We start from the raw sequence: 26,790 nt of genomic DNA, 5'->3' as shown, positions 1-26,790 counted from the left end.
CTTAGTTAGAAATTTTAGCCTTTCATTGGGAAAGACCTTGATGCTGGGAAAGATTGAGGGCAGGAGGAGAAGTGGGTGGCAGAGGATGAGATGGCTGGATGGCATCATCGACTTAATGGACTGAGTTTGAGCAAACTCTGGAGATAGTGAAGGACAGGGAAGCCTGGCGTGCTGCAGTGCATGGGGTCCCAAAGACTCTGACACGACTGAGTGACTGAACAACCACAACAAGATGAGTGATATAAACTCCTGGAAGATTGTTCCACAAGCCCACTAAATCATTAAATATGTGGTGAGGCATTATTGTGTACCAGACATTGTTCTAGACTCTGACAAGATTTAGGGCAGTAAATAAGATGAAGTCTCTGCTGTTAGGAAGTTCATACTCTAGTGAGATCCAGAGCACAAGTAAAAACTAGGTATATTGAGAGGGGTGGGCCAGACCTTCTCTGGGAGAAGCAAGGCAGAAAACAAGTGTATAGATACAGATAGGCTAGTGACATTTTTTCAAAAAGTGAGAATGATTTTATTTATCAGTTTGTTTCCATATTGTGTATTTCTGAAAGTTAGCTATGTTTTATTGACATAGTCACAGCCAAATGTCTTCACAAATAATCCTGCACAGGAAAAGCTTTACCTAGTTTTTATTACATCAGAGAAGTCAAGAACCTGCTGAGTTTCTGCCACCAAGAAGTTTCTTATCTTCCAATGCCAAAATGATAATTTCCCGCCCACACCTACAGATTCTCTTAATCTATGAAAATAGTTCAAGAATAGAGGTCGCTTCTTTCAACTTCTGAATGCATCCAGGACCATCACATGCAATAGAGCAGCCTGGGGCCAGCATAGAAGCAGCTCTCTGAAGACACAGTAAGGGCTGCAGTACTGCCCAGACTTGACATGGGGCTCGACGTGGGGAAGGAGATGCCTTTGTGTGCTTCCTTCTTAGAGCGGGCTTCTTTAACACACAGCTGAGCTCTTTTGTCTGGGCTTACTTCAGTCCAAAGATTCTCTTGTTTGCTTTAGAAATTATTGAAGTTATAAATTTTGAATATGATGCAAACAATCGTTACATATTAGAGCTTTATTGTGTTTGCTTATATGCAGCTTTAATCCATAAAATGTTCGCAGGTAGCTCCAAAGACAAATAAAAGTGATTTTCTTTTGGGGGGTACCTCTTCCATTTGCACAGATAACTTGGAGTTTGTTGTATTATAGATACAGATAATTTGGGGGTTTACTTTTAAACAGCATGATACGAGATGATTTTCATTCTCTTCAGGTTGGTTAAATCTCGATTTACGAGGTTCTGCCCCTCAGAAGTTGGACTCCTGAAAAATGCTGAACGAGAACAAGAATCGGAAGAAGAGATGTGACTTTGATAGACATCCAGTCTTTCTGGATGAAATTTTTCTTCTTCTATTATTATTAGTCACAGTTTTGCCTTTTCACCTTTTGTTTGGAAAACAATCGATTGAGAATGATTCTTGGTGTCATGGTATTGAGGGCTTGGAGTGGCTCTCTCCAAGTTAGCTAAAGTGTGATGCCCACATTCTGAAAAATATTTGTTTTATTTGCCTTAGAGATATATATGCTGAAGGTTCCTGGGCTTACTATCATTTGTAACTCATTATAGATGGAATTTCACTTGTTTTATCTTCTTGCTACCTTGAGAAATAAATGAATGCATGGACCTTGGTTCAAACACCTTAGATATTTGTTTTTGTTATTCAACTGTACCCCACCTTTATGTTATGAAGAAGAAGCTGTGTGACACCAAAATTCCTTTTCGTGAGACATCTCTTTCTGTAGCACCTGTGTTCTCCCCTGGAAAAGCAAGCCGGAAGTCATCCTGTGGCACACTGTCTTAGAGCAAAGGGCTGATCCACGGTTACAGAAGGGCACACGGTGAAAAAGCCATGAAAATCTAGGAAAGGAGAGTTAGGATGTTATCCACAGAGAAAAAAAAATCATCACATGGCTTTGTATGGCCACCACGCCATCCCCTCTGCTGAAATAACTGAAGGGTTAAAACAAGGAGAAGCCTTTTAAGGAATACATGGGTAAACAGTCAGTGCCCCTCCCTCATCGGTAGACTAAGTAGCGCCCCCAGTGGAGAGTCAGAAATCCTTTCCCATTCTAGCTTTACCATTCACCAACCTGTAGGGTTTTAACAGTTACCATAACTCTCTGAAGTTAGGGAATTGAATTGGATGAGTCCGTTTCCAGCTGGCATATTTTATGAATCTAGAGGCTCTCAGACAAAATCAAAGCTAATTTAGTACGTATTAGTCAGAAAGGCCAGTCTGTGCTGTGACAGAGAAGATAAGGAGCACTGCAGGAGTCCATGATGGTTAACCTGAATATGAAGGAAAAGAGGCAGTCTAGCAGATAGCTAGAGGTGACACATGGGCAATTACAACCCAAAGCTCCCTGGCATTCCAGAAGTACTGACAAATCTTGAAAGCCACCTCAGTCTGGTCTTATCACATGACACTAAAGGAGGAGGTGAGTGGATTCTTTAGGTCAAAGAACTAGATATATTTCTTTTTTTTTATGTAAGGGCTGAAAAGAGCTGGGGACTTCTTTGGTGGTCCAGTGGCTAAGATGCCATGCTCCCAATGCACAGGGCCTGGGTTCAATCCCTGGTCAGGGAACTAGATCCCGCATGTCACAACTAGGAGTTCACATGCTGCAAATGAAGATCCTGCATGCCACAATGATCCTGAATACTGCAACTAAGAGCAAGAAAAGAGAGAAAGGAAGGAAGGAAGGAAGAAAAAGAATGAAAAGAATAATAATAATAACAAAAAGCCGATGTGGGTGCCTAAAGGTTTATCTTGACCAATGGAATAGACCCTAGTACATTTCTGGCATATGAAATGCTCACACACTGTGGTCCCCAGATGGTCATGGCATTCTGCCCCACGTGTGTCTTATATCTTGGGTTTTTTCCCCTAGCCCAGCAAGTTTCTATGATTTTGGCAAATTTTTATTTCAAAAGAGTAAGCTGGAAACTGCAGTTGCATGAAAATGGCTGGAGCAGGAACTCTAGAATAATTATCATGAATGAGATTAAGGCTGAAATTTTGAAAATTGTAAGTATAACTATTCTACCAGTCTTTATGAGAGAGCAAAAATGTCCATTCCTACAGTTTCTGCACAAAGAGAACACAGGTGAGTTCTCAGAGGAGAAACTTCTAGTTCAGGTCTAAGTTCATAGTTTGGAAATATCTGCCTCTAGTCCCTGCAATGAGCAATAAATTAAACACCATTATTATAATTTTATGGAGCCTTCACCAAAGAAGGGGTAAAAGAAGAGCATCCTCACTTACTTTTGTTTGTATTTTATCTTGACTCTTCCAAAAAACCAGTCTCAATGCCTGAGCTTTTGCCAAACCCCTTCATAGGTATCCCGTGCTTGACATGCCATTACCAAGGGAAAGAGACTCTTTAAATAACTCAGTGCAATATCAACATGGCTGTGGATGTGGTAATAACTCCTCAGCTATTTTTATGACCTGTAACTGCCTTTTCTTAAGAAACTGCAGCCTCGCATGGCACCAACTGCCAGCTCATTGTTGAAGTAGGAAGTCAAGTTATGACCATCTTGGTGTCCTCCTCATCATGTCACTCAGGGCTCATTAGTTAAGGTTGTAGTGATCATATCTTGGATGTGGATTAAGAAGGTGATGCAAGAGTCGTGGGAGACTGCACGAGCAGCCAAAATAAAAGCTGAGAAATGACAAGTTCTCCCAGTACAAGGAGTCAATAGATTTAAAAGCATGAAAGAGAAGTTCAAGTACATGGAGAATAAACCCAGAAATTGTATATTCGATCTAATGTGGTTTCCAGATGGAGAAGACTGAGAGAATAGAAGACATGCATGAAATAATAAAAAAGAACTTCTCCTAAATAAATGGCAATAAAGGGAGATGTTTGCTTTAAGTCTGGAGAGGTGCTTCAAGAGATGTACAGAGAATAGTGATTGGATTCCTGGACCAAACCAATAAAAATGAAAAAAGATAAGCCATTCTTATACCTTTAAGTTTATTTTATAAATATTATTATTCTATTTTTAAGTCTAGAAAATTTTAACACTCAGTTTTAAGAAGACTTTAATGTTTGCGGCACAATTTTAAACTTACTTAGATTTCCCTTTAAACTTCTTCACTGTATTTATGAATTAAATATTTTTATATTTTTCAGCACTTCAATTAACCAACAAATATCCTCAAGTTGTTATGACTACAAATCTAATTTGTTAAGCTTATTAATGTGGTGAAACTTGTTTTCTTAAATATTCCAATTCTGTATAAACTTAATGAGACTGTGACCGAAACTCAAAAGCGTAAATTTGTTGGTCAGTTGCACACTTATGAATTACACTTAGACTAATCTGCATGGATAAAATTATTTATAAAATTATAAATACCTAAAATGCTGCACATGCACAGTTCCTTAAGGCACAAATATCAACATTATGATTCTTCTCCATTCTGTACTTAGCTTGACTCTTTCCATGTTAAAATAGACTTACTGTTAAGGAGATGATTTGTTTATGACAGATGATACCAGGAACATCTAGTCTGCTTGTTGAGATAAAGGATCCAGATGCTGAATGAGATGGGATTCTTTTTATTTTTTTTTAAGATTTTTTTTTGGATGTGGACCAATTTTTAAGTATTTATTGAATTTGGTACAATATTGCTTCTGTTTTATGTTTTGGGTTTTTGGCTGTGAGGCATGTGAGATCTTAGCTCCCCAACCAGGGATCAAACCTGATCAATCCTGCCCTGAATGGGGCAGGATTCTTGACAGTGACCCTAATGGCACGTGCTGAATCCTGTTATTTACAATCCTTACATCAAGCCTTTCACACAGGCTGTCTCCAAGACTTGCGCAGCACTGGGAAGGCACTTGCCCAACTGGAGTCATACTTAAAATTATCTGTCTTTTCTGCCTACTCATGAAAACCTGCAACCACTCCCACCCCCCAGACTGTCATGTTTTTTGACAAGATTTCCTTATTCTTTAGCTCTTAAGATATTAACTGTATTTCTTCCTAAGTGTAAAAATTTCTGAACTTGATGTAATCCTGCACTTTTTAACCCATATGTTTCCTATCTGATGAGACTACTCATTTTTTTTTTTAACAGGTGTTAAGGTTGATATTCTAATGAATTCTAGGTCACCCTCTTTTAATGATAATCCAGCAGCTCTAAGCTTGGATGTCAGTATTTCTTAGCTTTTAATACTTTTAAGCAAGAACAACCCTTCTCTGTTCAGTGCTTGTATAAATTTTGGGAGGAATTGGTATGATTAATGCAAAAGGTTAAAATGGAGGAATCTCTTACCTGGTTCCTCTCATGAACTTGAGTTGTTCTGCCTGTTTTCAAATGTCCAAAAGGGAGAATTAAAGATTTTTAGTAAGAAACTATGGGATGGAGCCCAATATAATCCCCACCTAATAATTTGTGTGTGAAGCCAAAATACATATAGGCTCTAAAACACAGAAATAAGCTCAGCCAAGCAACCAAGGGGCTTAGCAATTTAAGCTGGAACAATTCTCTCATCTGCACAGAAACTGACTCAGGTTCCCTTGGCCTCTCAGATCAATTTTAAATAGCCTAAAATTGCACCTAAATAAAATAAAATCAGTTTGAGTCTATTTCAGTACGTAGTTGTAGAACTTCATATTGTCTGACACAACCCTTATAGCAGTGGTCCCCAACATTTTTTGGCACCAGGGACTGGTTTTGTGGAACACAGTTTTTCCAAGGGCCCAAGGGAATGGGAGTTGGTTTGGGGATGACTCAAGCCATTACATTTATTGTGCACTTTATTTCTGTTATTATTATGTTGTGATATATAATGAAATAATTATGCAGCTCACCATAAATGCAAAATCATAGGGAGCCCTGAGCTTGTTTTCCTCAGCTCAGGTGGTAATGTGAGTGATGAGGAGTAGCTATAATACAGATGAAGCCTTGCTGTGCTGCCTGGTTCCTAACAGACCATAGACTGGTAACAGGGGTTGAGGACCCCTAAAACTTGTTTGTTTTAATTTCCATGTCTATGTTGTATCAACTGCTGCCTATTCTCTCCTCCTCTTTGCAGCTTAACTTCTGGGGATTCTTTAAGGCCCAGTTCAGAGCTTTTCTTTTCTGCTGCTTTATACCACCCTTTTCTGTTTATAAATTCCTTCACTATGGAGCCCAGAGCAGTACAGGATCATAGGCTGTTCAGTCCTCTAATTATCTCTGAACCAAAATGCTTTCTTTTTACTATGTTGTAATTCCCTAAAGGTAGTCACACTCTTTTTTTTTTTTTGGTCCCTATTGTAGCACCTAAGGAATGTTTCTCAATCGGTAGCATTGAAAGGTGAGCTAGAAGAGTAGGAAGGAGAGAGAAAAATCAAACGAAAATATGGTTTAAAGGAAACAGGTCCCCAAAGGTTGTCTGTGGGTGAAGATTCTGAGACCAGATTTAGTGGTTTGTCTAAGATTGTGCTGTCAATTAGTGGCCAAGCCCATGATGGGATTTAAATCTCCTGACCCCAGGAGAGAGGGCTCTGTCCACTGAACAGGCTTCATGACTGCACAGTGAATGGCTCAGTTCCTTCTTCAAGGGACCTGCTTCATTCTTAAGACCCGTTGTCCCCCAGCCTTGCTTTCCACACAAAAGTCCATTCAGGGGAAGAGACTTTGGCTTCTGTTCTAATATGGCTGGTGATTTGATTCTGGTCAGAATTATCTTAGTTTGGGTTGCTATTATAGAGCACCATAAACTGGGTAACTTAAACAACAAGTGTTTATTTCTCATGATTCTGGAGTCTGGGAAGTCCAAGATCGTGGTACCAGCAGATCTGGTGTCTGGAAATGACCCACTTCCTGGTGGGAGAGAGAGATCCTCTCTCTCCAGTCTCTTTCTTATAAGGGCGTTAATCACATCATGAAGGCTCCACCCTGATGACCTAATTGCCTCCCAAAGGCTTCACCGCCAAATACCATCACACTGGGATTAGTTTCAACACATGAATTTTGAGGGTACACAAACATTCAGTCCATAGCAAAAATCCAGGAGAGGAATCACCAATACAGAGACGACCAGAAGACCCTATTCTTCCCAGCTAATAACCTTCCCTACTCCTAACCCTTTGGAGAAATGTGTCTACATTTACTTCTTATCTGATCTGTCCCCCGCTGTGAATGAATGGTGAGTACTTAGCAGCAGAAAAAAAATAGCAATGATGCTTCCCTCTAGTGGCAAAGCATGGAAACACAACTCATAAGCCAAAAGATCATTTTTCACATCTGAAAAGAGGTCTTCCTTTACCAAATTAACAAGTCAGACCACAAGCATTGTTAGAAGAGTTTGAGTTATTTAAAAGTATCTTAGATTTTAGTTTATTAGTACTCTAACCCATTATGATGGGTTGAATTGTATCTCTCCAAGTTCATATGTTGAAGTCCTAACCTCCACACCTCAGAATGTGACCTTATTTGGAAATACAGTTGTTGATGTAATTAGTTAAGATGAGGTCATACTGGAGTAGGGCGACCCCCAATCCCAATAGACTGATGTCCATATAGAAAGGAATTTGGACGAAGATACACACATAGGGAGAATCCCATGTGAACAGGAAGGCATGGACCGAGGTGATAAATCCATAAGTCAAGGACTGCCGAAGATGCTACCAAATCACCAGAAACAAGGAGAGAGGGTTGGGATGGATTCTTTCCCAGCACATTCAGACAGAGGGAGCATCACCCCACCAATAAGTTGATCTTGGACTTCTAAGCTACCTGACCTGTGAGACAACAAATTTCTGTTAAGCCACTCCATTTGTGGTACTTTGTTACAGCAGCCATAGAAAACTAATACATCCAGTACTCTAACATTAGTTTTAAGTTTAATATTTTAGACTTCAAAATAAGACATGCATTTGAGCTGGGAAATGGCATGCTAAAGGTTATACAGCAATCCCAGACATGAAAACATGATCTACGTTTTATTACCAGCCATAAAATACATTGTCTTTATTGGGAAAACTGCTGACAAGTTGGCTTGGTTATACATTTATGCTTTTTTTTTATGGCCTCATTCAGGTTGGCAGGTTTCTTTAACCAGTCTTTTTGTTCAACATTCCTCAGGTATGTGGAGTTTACACTTGTAGAGTAAATCATTTATCAGCAAGTAACTTCTGCATTATTACCTTTGGTATTCTCTAATTTTTTATATGCCTATTGTCTAACTAGATCACAGACTCCTTGAGTACCATGCACTATTATTAAGCTATCTGGGGATTACAGTCCCTATCCTGAAAATTCATGGTGTTTGTTGCAAGATGCTTCTGTATTAGCCAAAGTTCCCCAGAAGCAGAACCAATAATATATATGTGTGTATAATTAAATAAATTTTTATTGAAATATAGTTATTTACAATGTTGTGTTAGTATCAGGTATACAGCAAAGTGATTCAGTATACATATATAAATAGATACATTCTTTTCTTACATTGTCTTTAATAATAGTTTATTACAAGATATTGAGTATATATTCCTGTGCTACATAGTAGGTCCTTGTCAGTTGTCTATTTTATATATAATAGTGTATATATTTTAATCCCAGTCTCCTAATTTATCCATATATATGTGTTTATGTGTGCACATGTGTGTATATATATAATTTATATATTTTAAAAGACTGACTCATTATGAAGGTTGTCAAGCCCAAAATCTGCAGGTTGAGTTCCTAAGATTTTAAGAATGCAGGCTGGAAAGGCCACCTTGAAAGAGATGATGATGCAGTTTGAGTTCAAAGGTGGTCTGATGGCAGAATTCTCTCTTCAGTGGAAGTCACTGTTTTTCATTGAGGTCTTCAACTACTTGGATGAAGGTAATCCACTTTACTCAAAGTTGACAGATGAAAGCATTAATCTCATCTAAAAATACCTTCACAGAAATATCTAGAATAATGTTTGACCAACAAGAGGGTGCCAAGACCTAGCTTTGTTCACACATAAAAGGAAACTTTTATAGTCACCAGGGAATTCTGTCTCCTTGTATTCTTGCCTTTTTGTGGCTCCCTCCAACATTGAATCTGGACAGGCTTTATGATTTTCTCTGACTAACAGAATGTGGTAAGAGCATATGTGGTAAATTATGGTCTTACACTTTATGAGGCCTTGCAATTTACCCTGTTGCTGTCTTCGAACCCAGCCTGAATGTGAAGGAGACAAGGCTATTCTGTTGGGAAATCTTCAAGGAGGAGGCCCTGGAGCAGAACAGACCACGAGGTAGACAGAGGCCCGGGCAGTTGGCCTTTCAGGTTATTTCAGCTGAGACCCCAGACATGTGAGAAAGGTCAACTTGGATGCTTGAAGGTCCTATGAAACTTTCAGATGACTTGGCTGCATGATCATGTGGAGCAAAGCCACCGCTGCTGAGTCCTGCCCAAATTACCTGATTACGAGCAAGTAAATGATGGTTGTGTTTTAAATCGCTAAACTTTGGAATGTCCAGTTACACAACAACGGACAACTGATGTTTGTGCCAATGATTTCTGTAAAATAATTATACTAATGGCGAGATTTAGGATCTAGAATATTGTTAAGGTATAAATTATAGTACTATTTGACACAGGACATTAAAAATATTAACTCATCTTGCCTCAGCTAAGCTTAAGACTTTATACTATTCAAACTATTATTTTTGAGGACTAGCATTTACATGGGACTAGTGTTATCTGGCTGAAGCTCTTGTCTAGTTGCTATAAATTTTGGATTTGCCTTTCACTTGAATCAGAGTTTCTAGAAGGAAAAGAATAAAATTATTCCCACACTATTTTCCCACACTGTTTCTTAACATAACCCATAGTAGACCATTTCTCTCTGCTTTGAATCTTGACCACACACCTGCATCAGCTCACACATAGGGGATGAAAAAGAGAAGAAATAAAAGAGGAGAAAACAGGAAAGAAATTTAAAAGGAACAGGTCAGAATAGATGGAGAAATTGAGGTTGTGTGGAGCAAGATGAAGAAGTGAATTTAAAACTAAAAAGAGTTCAAGGGTGACTTTTCTTGCATCTTCTGGGGCACAAAGAGGTTAGCTCAGAGTTACGTTAATCAGAGTACAGCATCTTCCACATACATTTTAGCCTCATAAGCAACAAACTTCTACTAGTCGTTAAGCAAAGTAGTTCCCTCTATGAAGCGATCAGCCCTTGAGATCCTATCTGGGACACCTTGTTCTGGGGAGCCTAGGAGGCACCTGATGAATAAAGACAGAGCAAGGAAAAACAGGAAAGCACAAAGGAAACAAGAGGAGTGACTGGATAACTTTCTCTTGGCCCAGAAAAGGTTTTGTTGTTACCTTTTTTCCCTGTCCTCCATTGACCACCAGTTAGAAACAGAGGATGGTAGGGTTGCATAGATATACAAACAGGTGATTTCAAGGTTTCTCTGTTAGCAATAGCTCAGACTTCACTAATTAAGGGGTAGCTAATGCCACTGGGAGATTTTACAATTCAGAAGCTCAGCTCTAAGTTAAAACAGGTGGGGAAGTTGAGATTAGCTCTTGTCATCAATGCCATGGGAGGTAAGGTAAACAGGTTTCTATGTACTTAACTCTTCGTTGAGGTCACAGTCCAGATGGTAAGGAAATAAAAGGGATTTCAGAACTGCTTGCCACTTCTGGATATCAACTCATTAAAAATCTAGTTGAATAAATGAATAAGATAAAACAGAATGGTAGTTTTACATGTGACAAAAATATAGGCTCCATTTGCTAGTTTACCGCACTTTGATTCCCTGTTTGGGAGAATCACCCTAAACAGTGATTACCAAATATCTGTGAGCATCAAGTTGGAGAACAAGTCAAAACACAGATTGCTGGGCCCCACCTGGAGTTTCAGATTCAGTAGATTTCCTATTTTATTTAATGGATTATAATATGTTATAAATATCATTCATTTTGATGCTCAAATTATCCCCAGTTTGGTAATGGGGAGTCTCTTCATGCTGGAGTTTGTATCCATTTAATATGCACCCATCATTCCTTGCACACCTTTTTTCTTTCTGGCCTAAGATATTCTAGGCTCATCTTGGACTTTTCCTGCCCCAGTCTTGGAATTATCCATTTTCCCAAGGAGCTGTATTCCTTTTAGTGGAAAACTGTGTTTAGAAATCAGGACCTGGGCTTTAGGTGTGCCTATTGCTAATGGGATATAACTGTTTCTAGGCCCCATGAGTGGCTGGAGCTAGAGAATATATGTATGTAAATGTGTGATATATATCATAAATGTGCAATATACACATTTTTGTGCATAACAGACTTTACATCTATGTTTAATTCTGTTATTTATATATAAATATATTTATTAAATATATATTGAAACATATTATTAAAATATATATTAAAAATCATGAGTTTGTATTGACATACAATCCAATTCAAATTCAGTGCTATAGTTCTGTTTAAGACACAATGGAAATTATTTAGTTCAAGTATTAGAAATAAGGAATACCATTCTTGCCTGGAAAATTCCATAGACAGACAGAGGAACCTGGTGAACTACAGTCCATGGGGTTACAAAGAGTTGGAAACAACTGAGAATGTAAAGAGAACATCATATACTTTCTTTGAAATACTTGCCTTAGTTGTAGTCACAAGTTTTCAGCTTTTGGATGAGAAGTTCATGACTGCGTTTATGCGTTTGTCTGACATCTACTTTCCTTGGAGCATATTGCTTCTTTCAGAATTGATTGCAAGCAATTTTGTTTTTTTCCTCCATATTTCTGATTACTTGTTTTGAAATTCTCATGGAATTCAAGTTTTCTTCCTTTGCATTGTTGTAACTCTCTTCTAGAGTAAGGAAATTGGCTCTGATTATTCTTAAACATTCACCAGTTTGATCATCCTGTATGTAACCAACCTTTGATTTTCATCCCCACTTCCACCCATGTGTGGACACCCTTTTCTTCTTGCTTGGGGTCTGACTCCCTATTCTAGGCTGCCACTCAGCATAGATACCCTTCTCACTAACCATGGGTCTGAGTTCCCACATCAATCAGCCCACCATGAAGATGTCTTCCTGAACCCTCTTGGTCTCTGAAGGACTGCTCTCCTCTCTCTGTTCTAGCTTTAATTTCCCACATGGGACTGTCTCTCACCTGGACACCTTCCTCACCTACTTCTGATACCTCATGCCAGGCTGCCTCTCCCCATCACATGGATGCCTTATTCATGCTGTTTGGGGTCTGACATCTCATGCCAGGCTCTCCCCATCCTTTGCCCTCCCCCGTTGTAAATCCCCTCCTTATTCAGTTGAATTATAACACCTGCCCTGGGCTACTGGTCCTCTTATATCCCCATGACTTTAGGACAGAAATTTTCAGGAAGGAAAGGCCTCAAGTAGGCTGTTTAAAATGTGGCCCCGTGTGCCACAAGTACTGAGCTCATGCTCTAGGGCCCACAGCCACAACTACTGAGCCCATGTGCTGCAACTACTGAAGCCCCTGTGTCTAGAGCCTGTGCTCAGCAGCAATAGAAGCCATGCAAAGAGAAACCCATGCATCACAACTGGAGAGTAGCCCCTGCTGGCTGCATTGAGAGAAAGCCTGCATGCAGAAATGAAGATCCAGCACAGCCAAAAGTAAATAAATAAATTTTAAAACATAAAGAGAAAAATTTATTTTAAAAAAAAAGGTGTGAAGAAACAGAGATTCAGAAGCTAATGTAGCTTGTCCCTAGTCACAGAGCAAACAGAGACAAAGTCAGTACAAATCCAGGTCTCTCCGTCAGCTGTGTGAGAGCAGGGACCCTGCCTCTCTTGTTTACTACTTTATCCCCAGAACCTAGAGTAAAGTCTGCGTGAATACAATGAATGAACGAATCAATCCCTGTGTAGTTCTTTTCCTTTCCTTCTTTGTCACCTTAGTATGGTATAAATTAATGACTTTTTATATTAATATTTGTCAATAACCAATAGAAATAAATGCTCTTATGGAAATGTCAACATGTAAATTTCTGTGCCTAGGGATTTCTTCAAGAGATAGGAATACTGGACCACCTGACCTGCTTCTTGAGAAACCTGTATGCAGGTCAGGAAGCAACAGTTAGAACTGGACATGGAACAACAGACTGGTTCCAAATAGGAGAAGGTGTACATCAAGGCTGTATATTGTCACCCTGCTTATTTAACTTATATGCAGAGTACATCATGAGAAATGGTGGGCTGGAAGAAGCACAAGCTGGAATCAAGATTGCCGGGAGAAATATCAATAACCTCAGATATGCAGCGGAGAAGGCAATGGCACCCCACTCCAGTACTCTTGCCTGGAAAATCCCATGGATGGAGGAGCCTGGTAGGCTACAGTCCATGGGGTCGCACAGAGTCGGACACGACTGAAGCGACTTAGCAGCAGCAGCAGCAGCAGCAGATATGCAGATGACATGACCCTTATGGCAGAAAGTGAAGGAGAACTAAAGAGCCTTTTGACGAAAGTGAAAGAGGAGAGTGAAAAAGTTGACTTAAAACTTAACATTCAGAAAACTAAGATCATGGCATCCGGTCCCATCACTTCATAGAAAATAGATGGGGAAACAGTGGAAACAGTGGCTGACTTTATTTTTCTGGGCTCCAGAATCACTGCAGATGGTGACTGCAGCCATGAAATTAAAAGACGCTTACTCCTTGGAAGGAAAGTTATGACCAACCTAGACAGCATATTAAAAAGCAGAGATATTAGTTTGCCAACAAAGTTTCATCTAATCAAGGCTATGTTTTTTCCAGTGGTCATGTATGGATGTGAGAGTTGGACTATAAAGAAAGCTGAGTGCAGAAGAATTGATGCTTTTGAACTGTGGTGTTGGAGAAGACTCTTGAGAGTCCCTTGAACTGAAAGGAGATCCAAACAGTCCATCCTAAAGGTGATCAGTCCTGAGTGTTCATTGGAAGGACTGATATTAAAGGTGAAACTCCAATACTTTGGCCACCTGATGTAAAGAGCTGACTCATTGAAAAGACCCTGATTCTGGGAAAGATTGAGGGCAGGCAAAGAAGGGGACGACAGAGGATGAGACGGTTGGATGGCATCACCAACTCAATGGACATGAGTTTGGGTAGACTCTGGGAGTTGGTGATGGACAGGGAGGCCTGGTGTGCTACAGTCCATGGGGTCGCAAAGAGTTGGACACGATTCAGCATCTGAACTGAACTGATGTGAGCATTTTATAGACTCTGAGAAATCCTAGAATTGAAGAAAGCTGTTACCTTTGTGTAACTCAATGTCACCCATGTCCTTAATCACAGAGCTCCTGTTCAGAGTAGTACCTGCCCAAGTCCCATTTCTTCATTCATGCAGTGGGCAAAAGTATTTGTTCCATGAGATTGTTGTACATATTTATAAATTAGATAAAATATGTAAAGTGCATAGCACCATGCTTGGTATTCTTTTTCTTACATTTCTTATTTATTGAAAATTATTCCCTTTATTATTGAAGAAATAATAGATATATTTATTATTATAATAGTTGAAAAAATAATAAACGAATATGATGAAAACTTTAAACCATAAAAGGGATTTTAAATTAAAAATTGTTTCTCATCAGATCCCTCAGATTCTCAAGTAATTTTTTAATGTACATTCCCAGACATTTTCTGTGCAGGTAAATGTGGACATATTAGAAACAGCTAGTTTTTAATCTATTCACAGTAAATGAAATAATGGATTCAACTTCTTTTATTTTGTGCTTCTGCAGCTTCACCCCTATGTTCTTTCATTTGGGGATATACTAGTATGTTTTTCTGAAACTCCTGGGTGAGGTAAAGGTTACTATGTGCCTGTGTGTCCCCTACACTAAGCTTCCCTTTTTTCATGTTTTTTAAAAAATGTATTTATTTTTAATTGAAGAGTAACTGCTTTACGGTATTGTGTTGGTTAGAACACAATAAACATAAGAAGCAATAGTTAGAACGCTGTGTGGAACAATTGATTGGTTCAGGATTGAGAAAGGAGAACGACAGGGCTGTCTGCTGTCACCCTGTTAATGTAACCTATCCGCTGAGCACATCATGAAAAATGTTGGGCTGGATATTACAAGCTGGAATCAAGATAGGCAGGAGAAACATCAACAACCTCAGGTATGCAGGTGGTACCACTCTAATGGCAGAAAGCAAAGAGAAACTAAAGAGCCTCTTGATGAGGGTGAAGGAGGAGAGTGAAAAAGCTGGCTTGAAACTAAATATTAAAAAAACTAAGATCATGGCATCCAGCCCCATTACTTCATGGCAAATAGAAGGGGAAAATGTGGAAGTAGTGACAGATTTCCTCCTCTTTGGGCTCTAAAATCATTGCAGATGGTGACTGCAGTCATGAAATCAGAAGATGATCGCTTCTTGGCAGGAAAGCTATGACAAACCTAGACAGTGTGTTGAAAAGCAGAAACATTACTCTGCTTACAAATGTTCATATAGTCAAGGCTGTGGCCTTCTCAGTGGTCATGAATGGTTGTGAGAGCTGGACCATAAAGAAGGCAGAAAGCCAGAGAATTGATGCCTTTGAATTGTGGTGCTGGAGAAGACTCCTGAGAGTCCCTGGACAGCTGGGAGATCAAACCAGTCAATATTAAGGGAAATCAACTCTGAATACTCATTGGAAGAACTGAGGCTGAAGCTGAAGCTCCAGTATTTTGGTCACCTGATGCGAACAACCAACTCATTGGAAAAATTCCTGATGCTGGGAAAGATTGAGGGCAGACAGAGAAAAGGATATCAGAGGATGAGATTGCTGGACGGCATCACCGATGCAATGGACATGAACTTGGGCAAACTTCTGGAGGTGATGAGGGACGGGGAGGACTGGCATGCTGCAGTCCATGGGGTTACAGAGTTGGACATGACTGGGCGACTGAACAACAACAACACTGTGTTGGTTTCTACCAAACATCAACATGAATCAGCCATAGGTTTGCCCATCCAAGCTTCAGTTTGATGAAGTGAGTGTTGCAGAGAATAAGGAAAATACATAGTTGTGTGAGGGTTGATAAAGTCAGCTTAAATATGTGCTCTTCTGCAAACCCTCTCCTACTCTACCAGGAACAGAACTCTAATTGCAATCCACTATAATCGCAGAGGTGGATATGCATTCATTCATTCTTTCAGTTGAGGATGGAGAAGGGTAGGGAAGATGGGTCCGTGGGCAGGAGAGGGTCAGAGTAACAGCAGCAGAGACACCAGCTGACCGTGACTCAGATGGTGGATTCATTTGCTCGAGCTGCTGTGACTAAACAACAGAAATCATTTGTTTCGTAGTTCTGGAGACTAAAAGGTCAAATTAAAGGCATTAGCAGCATTGGTTCCTTCTGAGGGCTGGGAAAGAAGGTTCTGTGCCCATCCTCTTTCTTTGACTTATAGATGGCCATTTTCTCCCTTTATATCTTCTTCTCTCAAAGCATACTTGTGTCCAAATTTCCTCTTCCTATAAGGACACCAGTCAGATTGGATTAGGGATACTCTGATGACCTCACTTTGACTTGATCACTGCTGTAATGACCCTATCTCCAATGACGGTCACGTTGTGGGGTACTGGAGTTTAGTACTTCATATATGAATTTTTAGAGGAATACAATTCAGCCCATAGCAGATGGGTTGTAAGGCTGGGCTTCAGTGCTTTTCAAAATTCACACTGTGCCAGTAATGCCCACTCACCAACTGTCACTGTCAAAAGTGTGGGCTCCTTAAAGAATCACAAGCACTGGAGTCATGTGTGGGCATCACTGTTTGATCTCTAAACAGCCTGGAGAGCCTGCTGCTCTACCTTTGCTTTTGTTGTTGTTGTTCAGTCTTTAAGTCACGTCTGACTGTTTTTGACACTATGGATTGCAGCACATCAGGCTCCTCTTTCCTCCACTATCTCCCAGAGCTTGCTGAAATTGATGTCCATTGAGTTGATGATGTTATCTAACCATTTCATTCTCTGCCACCCCCTTTTCTCCTTTTGCCTTCAATCTTTCCCAGCATCGGGATCTTTTCCAATGAGTCAACTCTTCACATCAGGTGGCCAAGGTACTGGAGTTTTAGCTTCAGCATCAGTCTTTCCAATGAATATTCAAGGTTGATTTCCTTTAGGATTGACTGGTTTGATCTTCTTGCAGTCCAAGGGACTCTCGAAAGTCTTCTCCAGTACCACAATTCAAAAGCATCAATTCTCCAGCACTCAGCCTTCTTTATGGAAAAACTCTCACATCTGTACATGACTACTGGAAAAACCGTAGCTTTTACTATACGGACCTTTGCTGGCAAATGGTATCTATGCTTTTTAATGCACTTTCTAGGTTTGTCATAGCTTTCCTTCCAAGGAGCAAGCATCTTTTAATTTCATGGCTGCAGTCACCATCTGCAGTGATTTTGGAACCCAAAAGAATAAAATCTGATATTGTTTCCACTTTTCCCCCTTCTATTTGCCATCACCTTCCTCCTGAGAAATCTTTATGCAGGTCAAGAAGCAACAGTTAGAACTGGACATGGAACAACCCACTGGTTCCAAATTGGGAAAGGAGTATGTCAAGGTTGTATTTTGTCACCCTGCTTTTATTTAACTTATATGCAGAGTACATCTTGAGAAATGCTGCACTGGATGAAGCACAAACTGGAATCAAGATTGCCAGGAGAAACATCAATAACCTCAGATATGCAGATGACACCACCCTTATGGCAGAAAGTGAAGGAGAACTAAAGAGCCTCTTGATGAAAGTGAAAGAGAAGAATGAAAAAGTTGGCTTAAAACTCAACATTCAGAAAACTAAGATCATGGCATCCGGTCCCATCACTTCATGGCAAATAGATGGTAAACAATGGAAACAGTGACAGACTTTATTTCTGGGCTCCAAAATCACTGCAGATGGTGCCTGCAGCCATAAAATTAAGAGATGCTTACTCCTTGGAAGAAAAGTTATGACCAAACTAGACAGCATATTAAAAAGCAGAGACATTACTTTGCCAACAAAGGTCTGTCTAGTCAAAGCTATGGTTTTTCCATTAGTCATGTATGGATGTGAGAGCTGGACTATAAAGAAAGCTGAGTGCTGAAGAACTGATGCTTCTGAACTGTGGTGTTGGAGAAGACTTTTGAGAGTCCCTTGGACAGCACAGAGATCCAACCAGTCCATCCTAAGGGAAATCAGTCCTGAATATTCATTGGAAGGATCGATGCTAAAGCTAAAACTTCAATACTTTGGCCACCTGATACGAAGAGCTGACTCATTGGAAAAGACCCTGATGCTGGGAAAGATTGAAGGTGGAAGGAAAAGGGGATGACAGAAGATGAGGTGGTTGGATGGCATCACTGACTCAATGGACATGAGTTTGAGTAAGCTCTGGGAGTCGGTGATAGACAGGGAAGTCTGGTGTGCTGTAGTCCATGGGGTCACAAAGAGTCGGACACAACTGAGCTGAGCGACTGAACTGAACTGAACTGATTTGTGATGAAGTGATGGGACCAGATGCCATGATTTTAGTTTTTTGAATATTGAGCTTCAAGTTAGCTTTTTCACTCGCCTCTTTCACCTTCATCAAGAGGCTCTTTAGTTTCTCTTCACTTTCTGCTATTAGAGTGGTATCATCTGCCTATCTGAGGTTGTTGGTATTTCTCCTGGCAATCTTGAGTCCAGTTTGTGGTTCTACTTCTGCTGCTGCTGCCAAGTCGCTTCAGTTGTGTCCGACTCTGTGCGACCCTATAGACGGTAGCCCACCAGACTCCGCCGTCCCTGGGATTCTCCAGGCAAGAACACTGGAGTGGGTTGCCATTTCCTTCTCCAATGCATGAAAGTGAAAAGTGAAAGTGAAGTCGCTCAGTCGTGTCTGACCCTTAGTGACCCCATGGACTGCAGCCTACCAGGCTCCTCCGTCCATGGGAGTTTTCAGGCAAGAGTACTGGAGTGGGTTGCTATTGCCTTCTCCAACTTCTGCTAGAGGCTCCTAACAAAAAGCAAAAGCTAAGGTATAGGTGACCCTCCAGGTCCACTGCCTTCCTGACTTTTCTGTTTCTTTTTTTTCCCTTCCCTACTTTTTGCTTGTCAGGACATTTGCACTTTGACTCTATTAGCTATCCCCTCCCTTTCTCCTTTATTGCCCTGAGTTATCTTTCTTCCTCATAACACCAATCATTTTTTGCATGATCCCATTCGGTGAAGGATGAGGAAATAGCAAGCAGACTGTGTTCCTTTTATTAGGTGATTCGAACTGCTTCCTGCCTAAAAAAAATTGAGGATATCTGACTGACAGAACCCTGAGAGAAAGAATTGTGGTTTTTTAGAAGAGTTTTTTATTAAAGTTCTTGGCTGAAGAAGAAAAGAAGCAAGTTGTCTTTCATCCAGACGTTGGTTTGTGGTTTGGATTCCCCATGGCTTCCAGACACGCATGTAACCTCAGGGTGCTGGTGGCCGTCGTGTGTGGGCTGCTGACTGCCGTTGTTTTGGGACTGGGCATCTGGAGGCTTGTGGTCAGGATCCAGAGAGGTAATGTTGTCCTGCTGTTTTTAACTTAGAGCAAGAGAAGGCATTGAGCCTCTGTGCTGCCACCTGACATACCAGTACTAGAAAGTGCCATGTCTAGGCTGAGGCTGCCTGCCATTTATGAAATATAAAAGACAAGGGTCAATTTATGGCTACCATACGGTTGTATATACATGAATATGTGAGTGCATGTGTGTTTGTGTAAATGCGCGAGGCAATGAACAACACAGTTGAATTGGCCTCTTCATGGTCCTTTAACACCCAATTAAATGAATAGCAGAGTAATAATTAAGATCATTAGTAGCACGTTTAGGTTTGTTAAGCTAAATCCAAGGAAGGAAAATGGAATTCCCTGCTAGCTCAGCTGGTAAAGAATCTGCCTGCAATGCAGGTGACCTGGGTTCGATCCCTGGGAAGATCTCCTAGAGAAGGGAACAGCTACCCACTCCAGTAGAATTTCCTGGAGAATTCACTGGACAGAAGAGCCTGGTGGCTACAGTCCATGGGGTTGCAAAGAGTCAGACATGACTGAGTGGCTTTTCACTTTCATTTTCTTTCAAGGAAGAAAAATAGCTTTGGACACACACATACACACATAATTAAACATATGCAGAATGAAAGTTCATTTCAAGAAGAAAGTTTAGGAGTGTTCTCACTAGGACTGTAAATAAAATGACCATGTTTTTCACACAAAGTTCCCACTTTTCAGGTGTTGAAAGCTACTTAAAAATTAAGGTCATTTAGGAAACAATTTTCCTGTTTAGTCAATAGATATTTGTTAGTTACCTGGTACATGGTAGAGCTGACCCTGAGAAAGGGAGGTAAAGGGCAGCAGTGTTAAGGCAAAGAATGATGTTAAAGGAAAGCCCTATAACCTCATAACAGAGACTTTCCATAATCCTAATGCTTGTCCCTTTCCATAAAGGGATTCAAAGCTGGATGTTCTGAGCATTCCCTTTTATTTAAAAAGAGATATAGAGACAGAGATAGTTTCTGATGAAACGGTGGGTGAGGACAGAAGATTTCAGGGAGAAGGTTGGGGGACCCAGCACGAACACAGGGCATACCTGCAAAGATCCACTTTTGAGAGCAAAAGGAGTCATGAATGTTGGCTGCTTATGGAGTGATAGCTGAAAATAGATTTGGTGTTTCTCCCCCAAAGACCATATTTAGAGAACACAGTATTGGTAGGGTTTAGAGAACAAGCAAGAGAAAATTTATCAGAACAAAAAACAGTAAAATTTAAACCTGATGAAAATTTGTTTTTGTTTGTTTAAGGTTTGTAAAATAATTTGAGGTTTTTAAAAAAATATGAACTACAGGTGTTACCCTATTAAGGCTACTAAATTTATAAGACCTTATCTAAAGGATATACTATTAAGAGCTGCCTCCCTTCCTTCCTCCTTCCCTTCTTTTCTTCCTTTATAAGATATCTACTTTAAAAGGGAAATTTGTGGTAACTTATAAAGACCACCGCTACAATAGAACCATTAAAACAAGGACCAAAGTACAAAAACACTACAAGGAAGAGGACAAGACTGGGGATAGAAAGTAAATGAAAATCAAACGAGTTGCTAAAAATAAATACAAAACATATCCCTGTGTTTCCTGAGAACTAAGACCAAAAATGCATAATAATAAGTAATAATAATAATAATAATAAGTAACATATGTCCAAGTAACATAATAACAGAGAACCCATGTTTAGCATGGAGAAGGCAATGGCACCCCACTCCAGTACTCTTGCCTGGAAAATCCCATGGACGGAAGAGCCTGGTAGGTTGCAGTCCATGGGGTCGCGAAGAGTCGGACACGACTGAGCGACTTCACTTTCACTTTTCACTTTCATGCATTGGAGAAGGAAATGGCAACCCACTCCAGTGTTCTTGCCTGGAGAATTCCAAGGACGAGGGAGCCTGGTGGGCTGCCATCTCTGGGGTCGCACAGAGTCGGACACGACTGAAATGACTTAGCGGCAGCAGCATGTTTAACAATAAAAGCATACCAGCTCTTCAGAAAAGACAAACATTTCCTTGCTCTAGCAGATTTTTTTTTTTAAGGTGGCTTTTTATGTAAGGGACATTCCTCAGTTTTGGGTAAACCCAGCGGAAAAGAAGGGGGTTATCATCTAAAGAGAAAGATTGAAAATTGGTACTGTTTGCTGTTACTGTTTTGCCTTGTACACGATATTTGGACATTGCCTTAGTTAGAAAGTTCTGGTTCCTCCACTTCACTCCTTTCCACTCCTCCGCCACCTCTTTCTATCCTGTCCCATTCCATCTCATGGAAGTATTGAATGCTCTCACTTTAGTCCCTTTACTGGGTATAGAGACGAATTGTTGTTTTTGTTATTTTAAATTTTTGGCTGCACTGGATCGCCATTGTGATGTAAAGGCTTAGTTACCCTGCAGCGTGTGGGATCTTACTTGCCTGGCCAGGGATTGAACCAATGTATGCTGCATTGAAAGGTGGATTCTTAACCACTGGACAACCAGGGAAATCCCAAGGTGAATTGTTTTTAAACATATTTTTTTAAGGGGAACGTCTTGGATATCTCTGAGAAAGTGATGAAAACTATGAATGTCTAACCTAGAAAAAATAAACATATACATACAATTTAGGGTAAATTAATTTTATCACATTCAAAATTTATTTTCAATATAAACAGAATATGTTTCCATGGTTATGTTTAATATAATGTTTAAGCAATTATGTCTCTCTCATTTTTATTTTTCATGAAAAAGTAATGGCCTCTGTGTGAAAAAGTAGAAAAAAATTTAAATTCTGCTGTAAGTAAATTTCAATTCGGAGTTGCTGTTGCTTGGTTATAGAGTGAACTTAAATGTATGTATTTGACTATTATAAACTTACAGTTAAATTTTTTTACTGTAGTTTGCTAAAAACTTCACATACTTTCTCTCATTTAATTCTAACAAGTATCTTTGAGGCAGTTGTTCTTTTTTTTTTTTTTAATATCCATGTTAAAGATAGTTGGCTTTCATTTTGCTGTTGTTGTTTAGTTGCTAAGTCATGTCCAACTCTTTTGCGACCACATGGACTGTAAACTGCCAGGCTCCTCTGTCCATGGAATTCCCCAGGGAAGAATACTGGAGTAGTTAGCCATTTCCTTCTCTAGAGGATGTTCCCAGCCCTGGGATTAAACTGAGTCTCCTGCTTGGCAGGTGGATTCTTTACCACTGAGCTACCTGGAAAGCCCTGGCTTTCATTTCACTCAAGTACATATTTGCTCAAGAGGCAAACTTGATCATGAATCAAACTCATGTGACTATTTGTAGAGGACAGACTGCATTTGGGGGTTTAAAAAAAAAGTCCAGAGAAGTGTTTTCAGTGTGGAGGAAATTGGGTTTTAGGCAGCTATACTTTCATCTAGTTTTAATCCTGCTGTTGAACACCTCTGTTCTGCTCCTTTTCCAATCTCCCTTCTTGCTTCCTCATATAATCACTTTTTAAGTCAAGAAAATAATCCCTATGAAAAGGAGGGGATTTTTTGAGGAAGAAATTTTCTTATGTAATTGGCTGATGGGCATGAATTATTTTAACATCAGGATTAGTGATGTTTAAATTGCTGATCCCATTTTACGAGTCACTTTTTAAAATTAAGAGACCAGAACCTTGGTTTAGTGAATTTTCCCTTGATTTTTGAGTTCTGAATTTAACCCCACCCATGGGTTTTTGAAGACACATATTATTGAAGAACATCTGTTGTATAAGGTGGTGACTAAGAGTGTGTACATATTAGTTGTGGAAAAATTACATGAGCAGGGGGAAAAACGTTGTGCAGCCAGAGTGCCTGGTTATTACTAAGTAACCTGGAGCAAGTTTCAACATTTCTCTACCTCCATTCTCCTATTAATTATATTATAAATATCATAAACATATAAACTCCACCTTATAGGGCTGTTATGAGGATTAGTTAATACATTTACAAGTTAAAGATGATATCTTGTACACTGTAGGCACTCAAATTTTTCAGGTATGTATTTTTAGATAATTTAGTGCAGTTTTCTCCACTCCCTGATACGTACCTTGAATAGATGCCCTTGATCTAGTTTGGACCTTTGGATTGAAACTCAGCTTATCAAGCTGGAGCTGCAGTGAGTTTAATCATAAATTTCAACTAACTAGATCAAAATAGAAACAGAAACGGTTTTAAGAACTGCCATATCTCCCTGCACTTGTTTTTCAGTATTTATACTTCATTAGACCATAGAGGAAATTTTTATTCAATCATTTAACTAGTTTATTGGAATATGTAACCAAGTAGTTAATGTTAAACAAATTTCACCTTAAAGGCTATACTTTTTGTATATTATTTAAGTTTTTTAGTTTTTTTTCCCACTGTGGAGTCAGCTTTCATAAACATTGTCCTCTCATTTAAGAATAAACTTTATCTTCACCCAAATATTTCAAATTCCTGGTCTGGGACAAATGGCAGATCCCTGGATTTTTAAATCCCTAAAGACTCTGAGCTAGACACTAGAGTTTCTTGATGGAATTCCTTTGACTAATAAAAGATATTTTTATCCCCCCACTTAATCAAACTAGACTTTTCAAAATAGATTCTAATTTTGTCTAGTTTAGGAGAGGAAATTGAGTTCATATTTTCCGTTTGGAATTTTAAGTATTTTTTGCTACTTTTTCAAGCAGCATGAAATGTGAGTGTCACATATGTCCAGTATTTAATTTTCCATGATGTGCAATAAAGGTATTAAAAATAGGGCTAGAATTTCTGGAAGTATTACTTATTACAATTTAAAAGAATATAAGGAAATATTATTATCTCACTGGAGTTAGAAAAGAAAATTATAAAAGAAAAATACTACTATTAAGTAGTATTCTTTTTTATTTAATAATTTTATTTATTTTTGGCTGTGCAGGGTCTTCATTGCTGGGTGGGCTTTTCTCTAGTTGCAGCGCTTGGGTTTCTCAGTGCAGTGGCTTCTCTTCTTGTGGAGCACAGGCTCTAGGGCACGCAGGTTTCAGTAGACACAGCACTTGGACTCAGTAGTTATGGGTCCTGGGCTCTAGAGCACAATTTCAATAATTGTGACATATGGGCTTAGTTGCCTGGTAGTATATGGGACTTCCCTGGACCAGGGGTCAAACCTACGTCTCCTGCATTGCAGGTGGATTCTTTATTGCTGAGCCACCTGGGAAGGCCAACCCTGTTCCTATATCAAATAACACAGACTCATAATATATAAAACAGGCAAGCTTATTCAGATAAATTTACAATTGGGTTGGTTGAAAGTAATATTTTCCTGTTAGAAACTGATAGATCAAGCAGAGAAAATCAATAGAGGTTCATAAATTTGAAAACTATATCTAACAAATTGGACAGTAGATTTTACATATTTGAATTGCCAGAAAAAAAAAATGTCAATTTATTATTTTCAGAAGAAAGTCTTACTGAGTACCAAAGAATCAATTTTATAGATTATGTTCTGTGACTGCAATGCAATACAATTAGAAGGTAACGTACAAACTAACCAAGAAAATTCAAATAAATGTTGAAAAAACTATTTTAAATAATTCAAAGAAGAAATCAAATGAAAATTACAAAATAACTCAAAAGTTCAGTGGAGGCACTCTATAAAACAACTGTGTGCACAGCTAAAAATATAGTTAGAATCAAACATTAAATATTAATTAATATGTGAGCAATCTAGAAAGATGATATAGATAAACCTGTTAACAGGGCGAGAATAGAGAGGGAGACTATTGAACACAAATTAAAAGACCCTTACTCCTTGGAAAGAAAGTTATGACCAAACTGGACAGCATATTAAAAAGCAGAGACATTACTTTGCCAACAAAGGTCCGTCTAGTGAAGGCTATGGTTTTTCCAGTAGTCATGTATGGATGTGAGAGTTGGACTATAAAGAAAGCTGAGCACTGAAGAATTGATGCTTTTGAACTGTGGTGTTGGAGAAGACTCTTGAGAGTCCCTTGGACTGCAAGGAGATCCAGCCAGTCCATCCTAAAGGAAATCAGTCCTGGGTGTTCATTGGAAGGGCTGATGTTGAAGCTGAAACTCCAATATTTTGGCTACCTCATGCGAAGAGTTGACTCATTTCAAAAGACACTGATGCTGGGAAAGATTGAGGGCAGGAGGAGAAGGGGACGACAGAGGATGAGATGGTTGGATGGCACCATCGACTCAGTGGACATGAGTTTGGATAGACTCCGGGAGTTGGTGATGGACAGGGAGGCCTGGCGTGCTACGGTTCATGGGGTCACAAAGAGTCGGACACGACTGAGCAACTGAACTGAACTGGATTGATGAAGACACAGAAGATGTAGGAGAGGATGGGACAAATTGAGAGAGTAGCATTGACATATATACTACCATGTGTAAAATAGCTAGTGGGAAGCTGCTGTATAACACAGGGAGCTCGGAGCTGGGCTTGGTGCTCTGTGGTGACCTAGAGGGATAGGATGGGGAGGGATGGAAGGGAGCCTCAAAATGGAGGGGAATGTATGTATATATACAGCTGATTCACATTGTTCTACAGCAGAAACAACATTGTAAAGCAATTATATTCCAATAAAATAAAAATACAGCTAGAATGACATAGCTTTAGGTATATATTAAAAATCAAGATGGTGAAATAATAAGCATTCTCACTTTAGAAGTTAAAAAAAGAGTAAATTCTAAAACCATGTTTGGCAGTAATGAAAATAAGAACAAGTTAATAGAATGGGAATCAAAGAAACAAGAGCTGAGATCAACAAAACCAGAAGCTAGTTTTCGGGAAAGATGAATTTAAAAATTATAATAATTAAAAAAAAAAAAGATATATTTCCCGTGAGATTCCTTAAGACCAGTTCTAACGCTTGCGCGCCCCGTCAGCTTCCGGGTTCTCAGAAACCCTGCCCCGCGTCTGGGACTGTGCCTCCCTTTCTCGTCATTCACTCTGGGGCCAACTGTGCTGCTCCAGCTTCCCTGACTGTGAGGGGAGGCTGTTCACAGTGCGGTGTGAGAAGAGGTTGCCGGTGTGGCCTGGAGTGTCTGCCTGTGTGAGCGCAAGGCCCCCTGAATGTGAGGCAGGAGGGACATGAGGCAAGAAGGGGCAGCTGCCAGCCACTGGCCTTCTGAGGTGGGGCTCTGAAGAACACGCGGTTTCTAAATTCAGACCTGGATTTTCAGGTCCTTATGAAGGTATGTTTATCATGGCATTAGAATGAGTTTTCCTTTTACTTTTGTATAAATGGTAGGTAGGTCTTCATTGTACCTTGTCCCAGACCTCGC

General features: G+C 39.6%; 2 protein-coding genes across 10 annotated transcripts in view; both read left to right on the top strand.

Moving 5' to 3' along the window:
* The window catches only part of TMEM45A (transmembrane protein 45A), a 114,832-nt gene extending 113,122 nt beyond the window's left edge, over window positions 1-1,710 (top strand). For all 7 annotated transcript variants that reach the window (XM_081572456.1, XM_081572459.1, XM_081572461.1 and 4 more), the window contains one exon: window positions 1,283-1,710. In XM_081572456.1, the coding sequence (XP_081428582.1) occupies window positions 1,283-1,376 (94 nt within the window). In that variant the 3' untranslated portion in view covers window positions 1,377-1,710. The remainder of the gene's footprint in view (window positions 1-1,282) is intronic.
* A 7,023-nt stretch (window positions 1,711-8,733) lies between these two features.
* The window catches only part of ADGRG7 (adhesion G protein-coupled receptor G7), a 72,880-nt gene continuing 54,823 nt past the window's right edge, over window positions 8,734-26,790 (top strand). The window contains exon 1 of one of the 3 annotated variants that reach the window (XM_081572444.1): window positions 8,734-8,900. In XM_081572444.1, coding sequence (XP_081428570.1) covers window positions 8,771-8,900 — 130 coding nt within the window. In that variant the 5' untranslated portion in view covers window positions 8,734-8,770. Of the gene's footprint in view, window positions 8,901-19,405; window positions 19,521-21,949; window positions 22,025-26,790 lie in introns of those variants that run through there. The other 2 variants (XM_081572445.1, XM_081572446.1) reach the window with 2 other exon arrangements.

Source organism: Giraffa tippelskirchi, chromosome 2 (genome assembly GCF_054371585.1).
Source record: "Giraffa tippelskirchi isolate mGirTip1 chromosome 2, T2T-mGirTip1v1.2.pri, whole genome shotgun sequence".
Taxonomy (NCBI): domain Eukaryota; kingdom Metazoa; phylum Chordata; class Mammalia; order Artiodactyla; family Giraffidae; genus Giraffa; species Giraffa tippelskirchi.
This window is presented reverse-complemented; position numbering and strand designations above follow the sequence as displayed.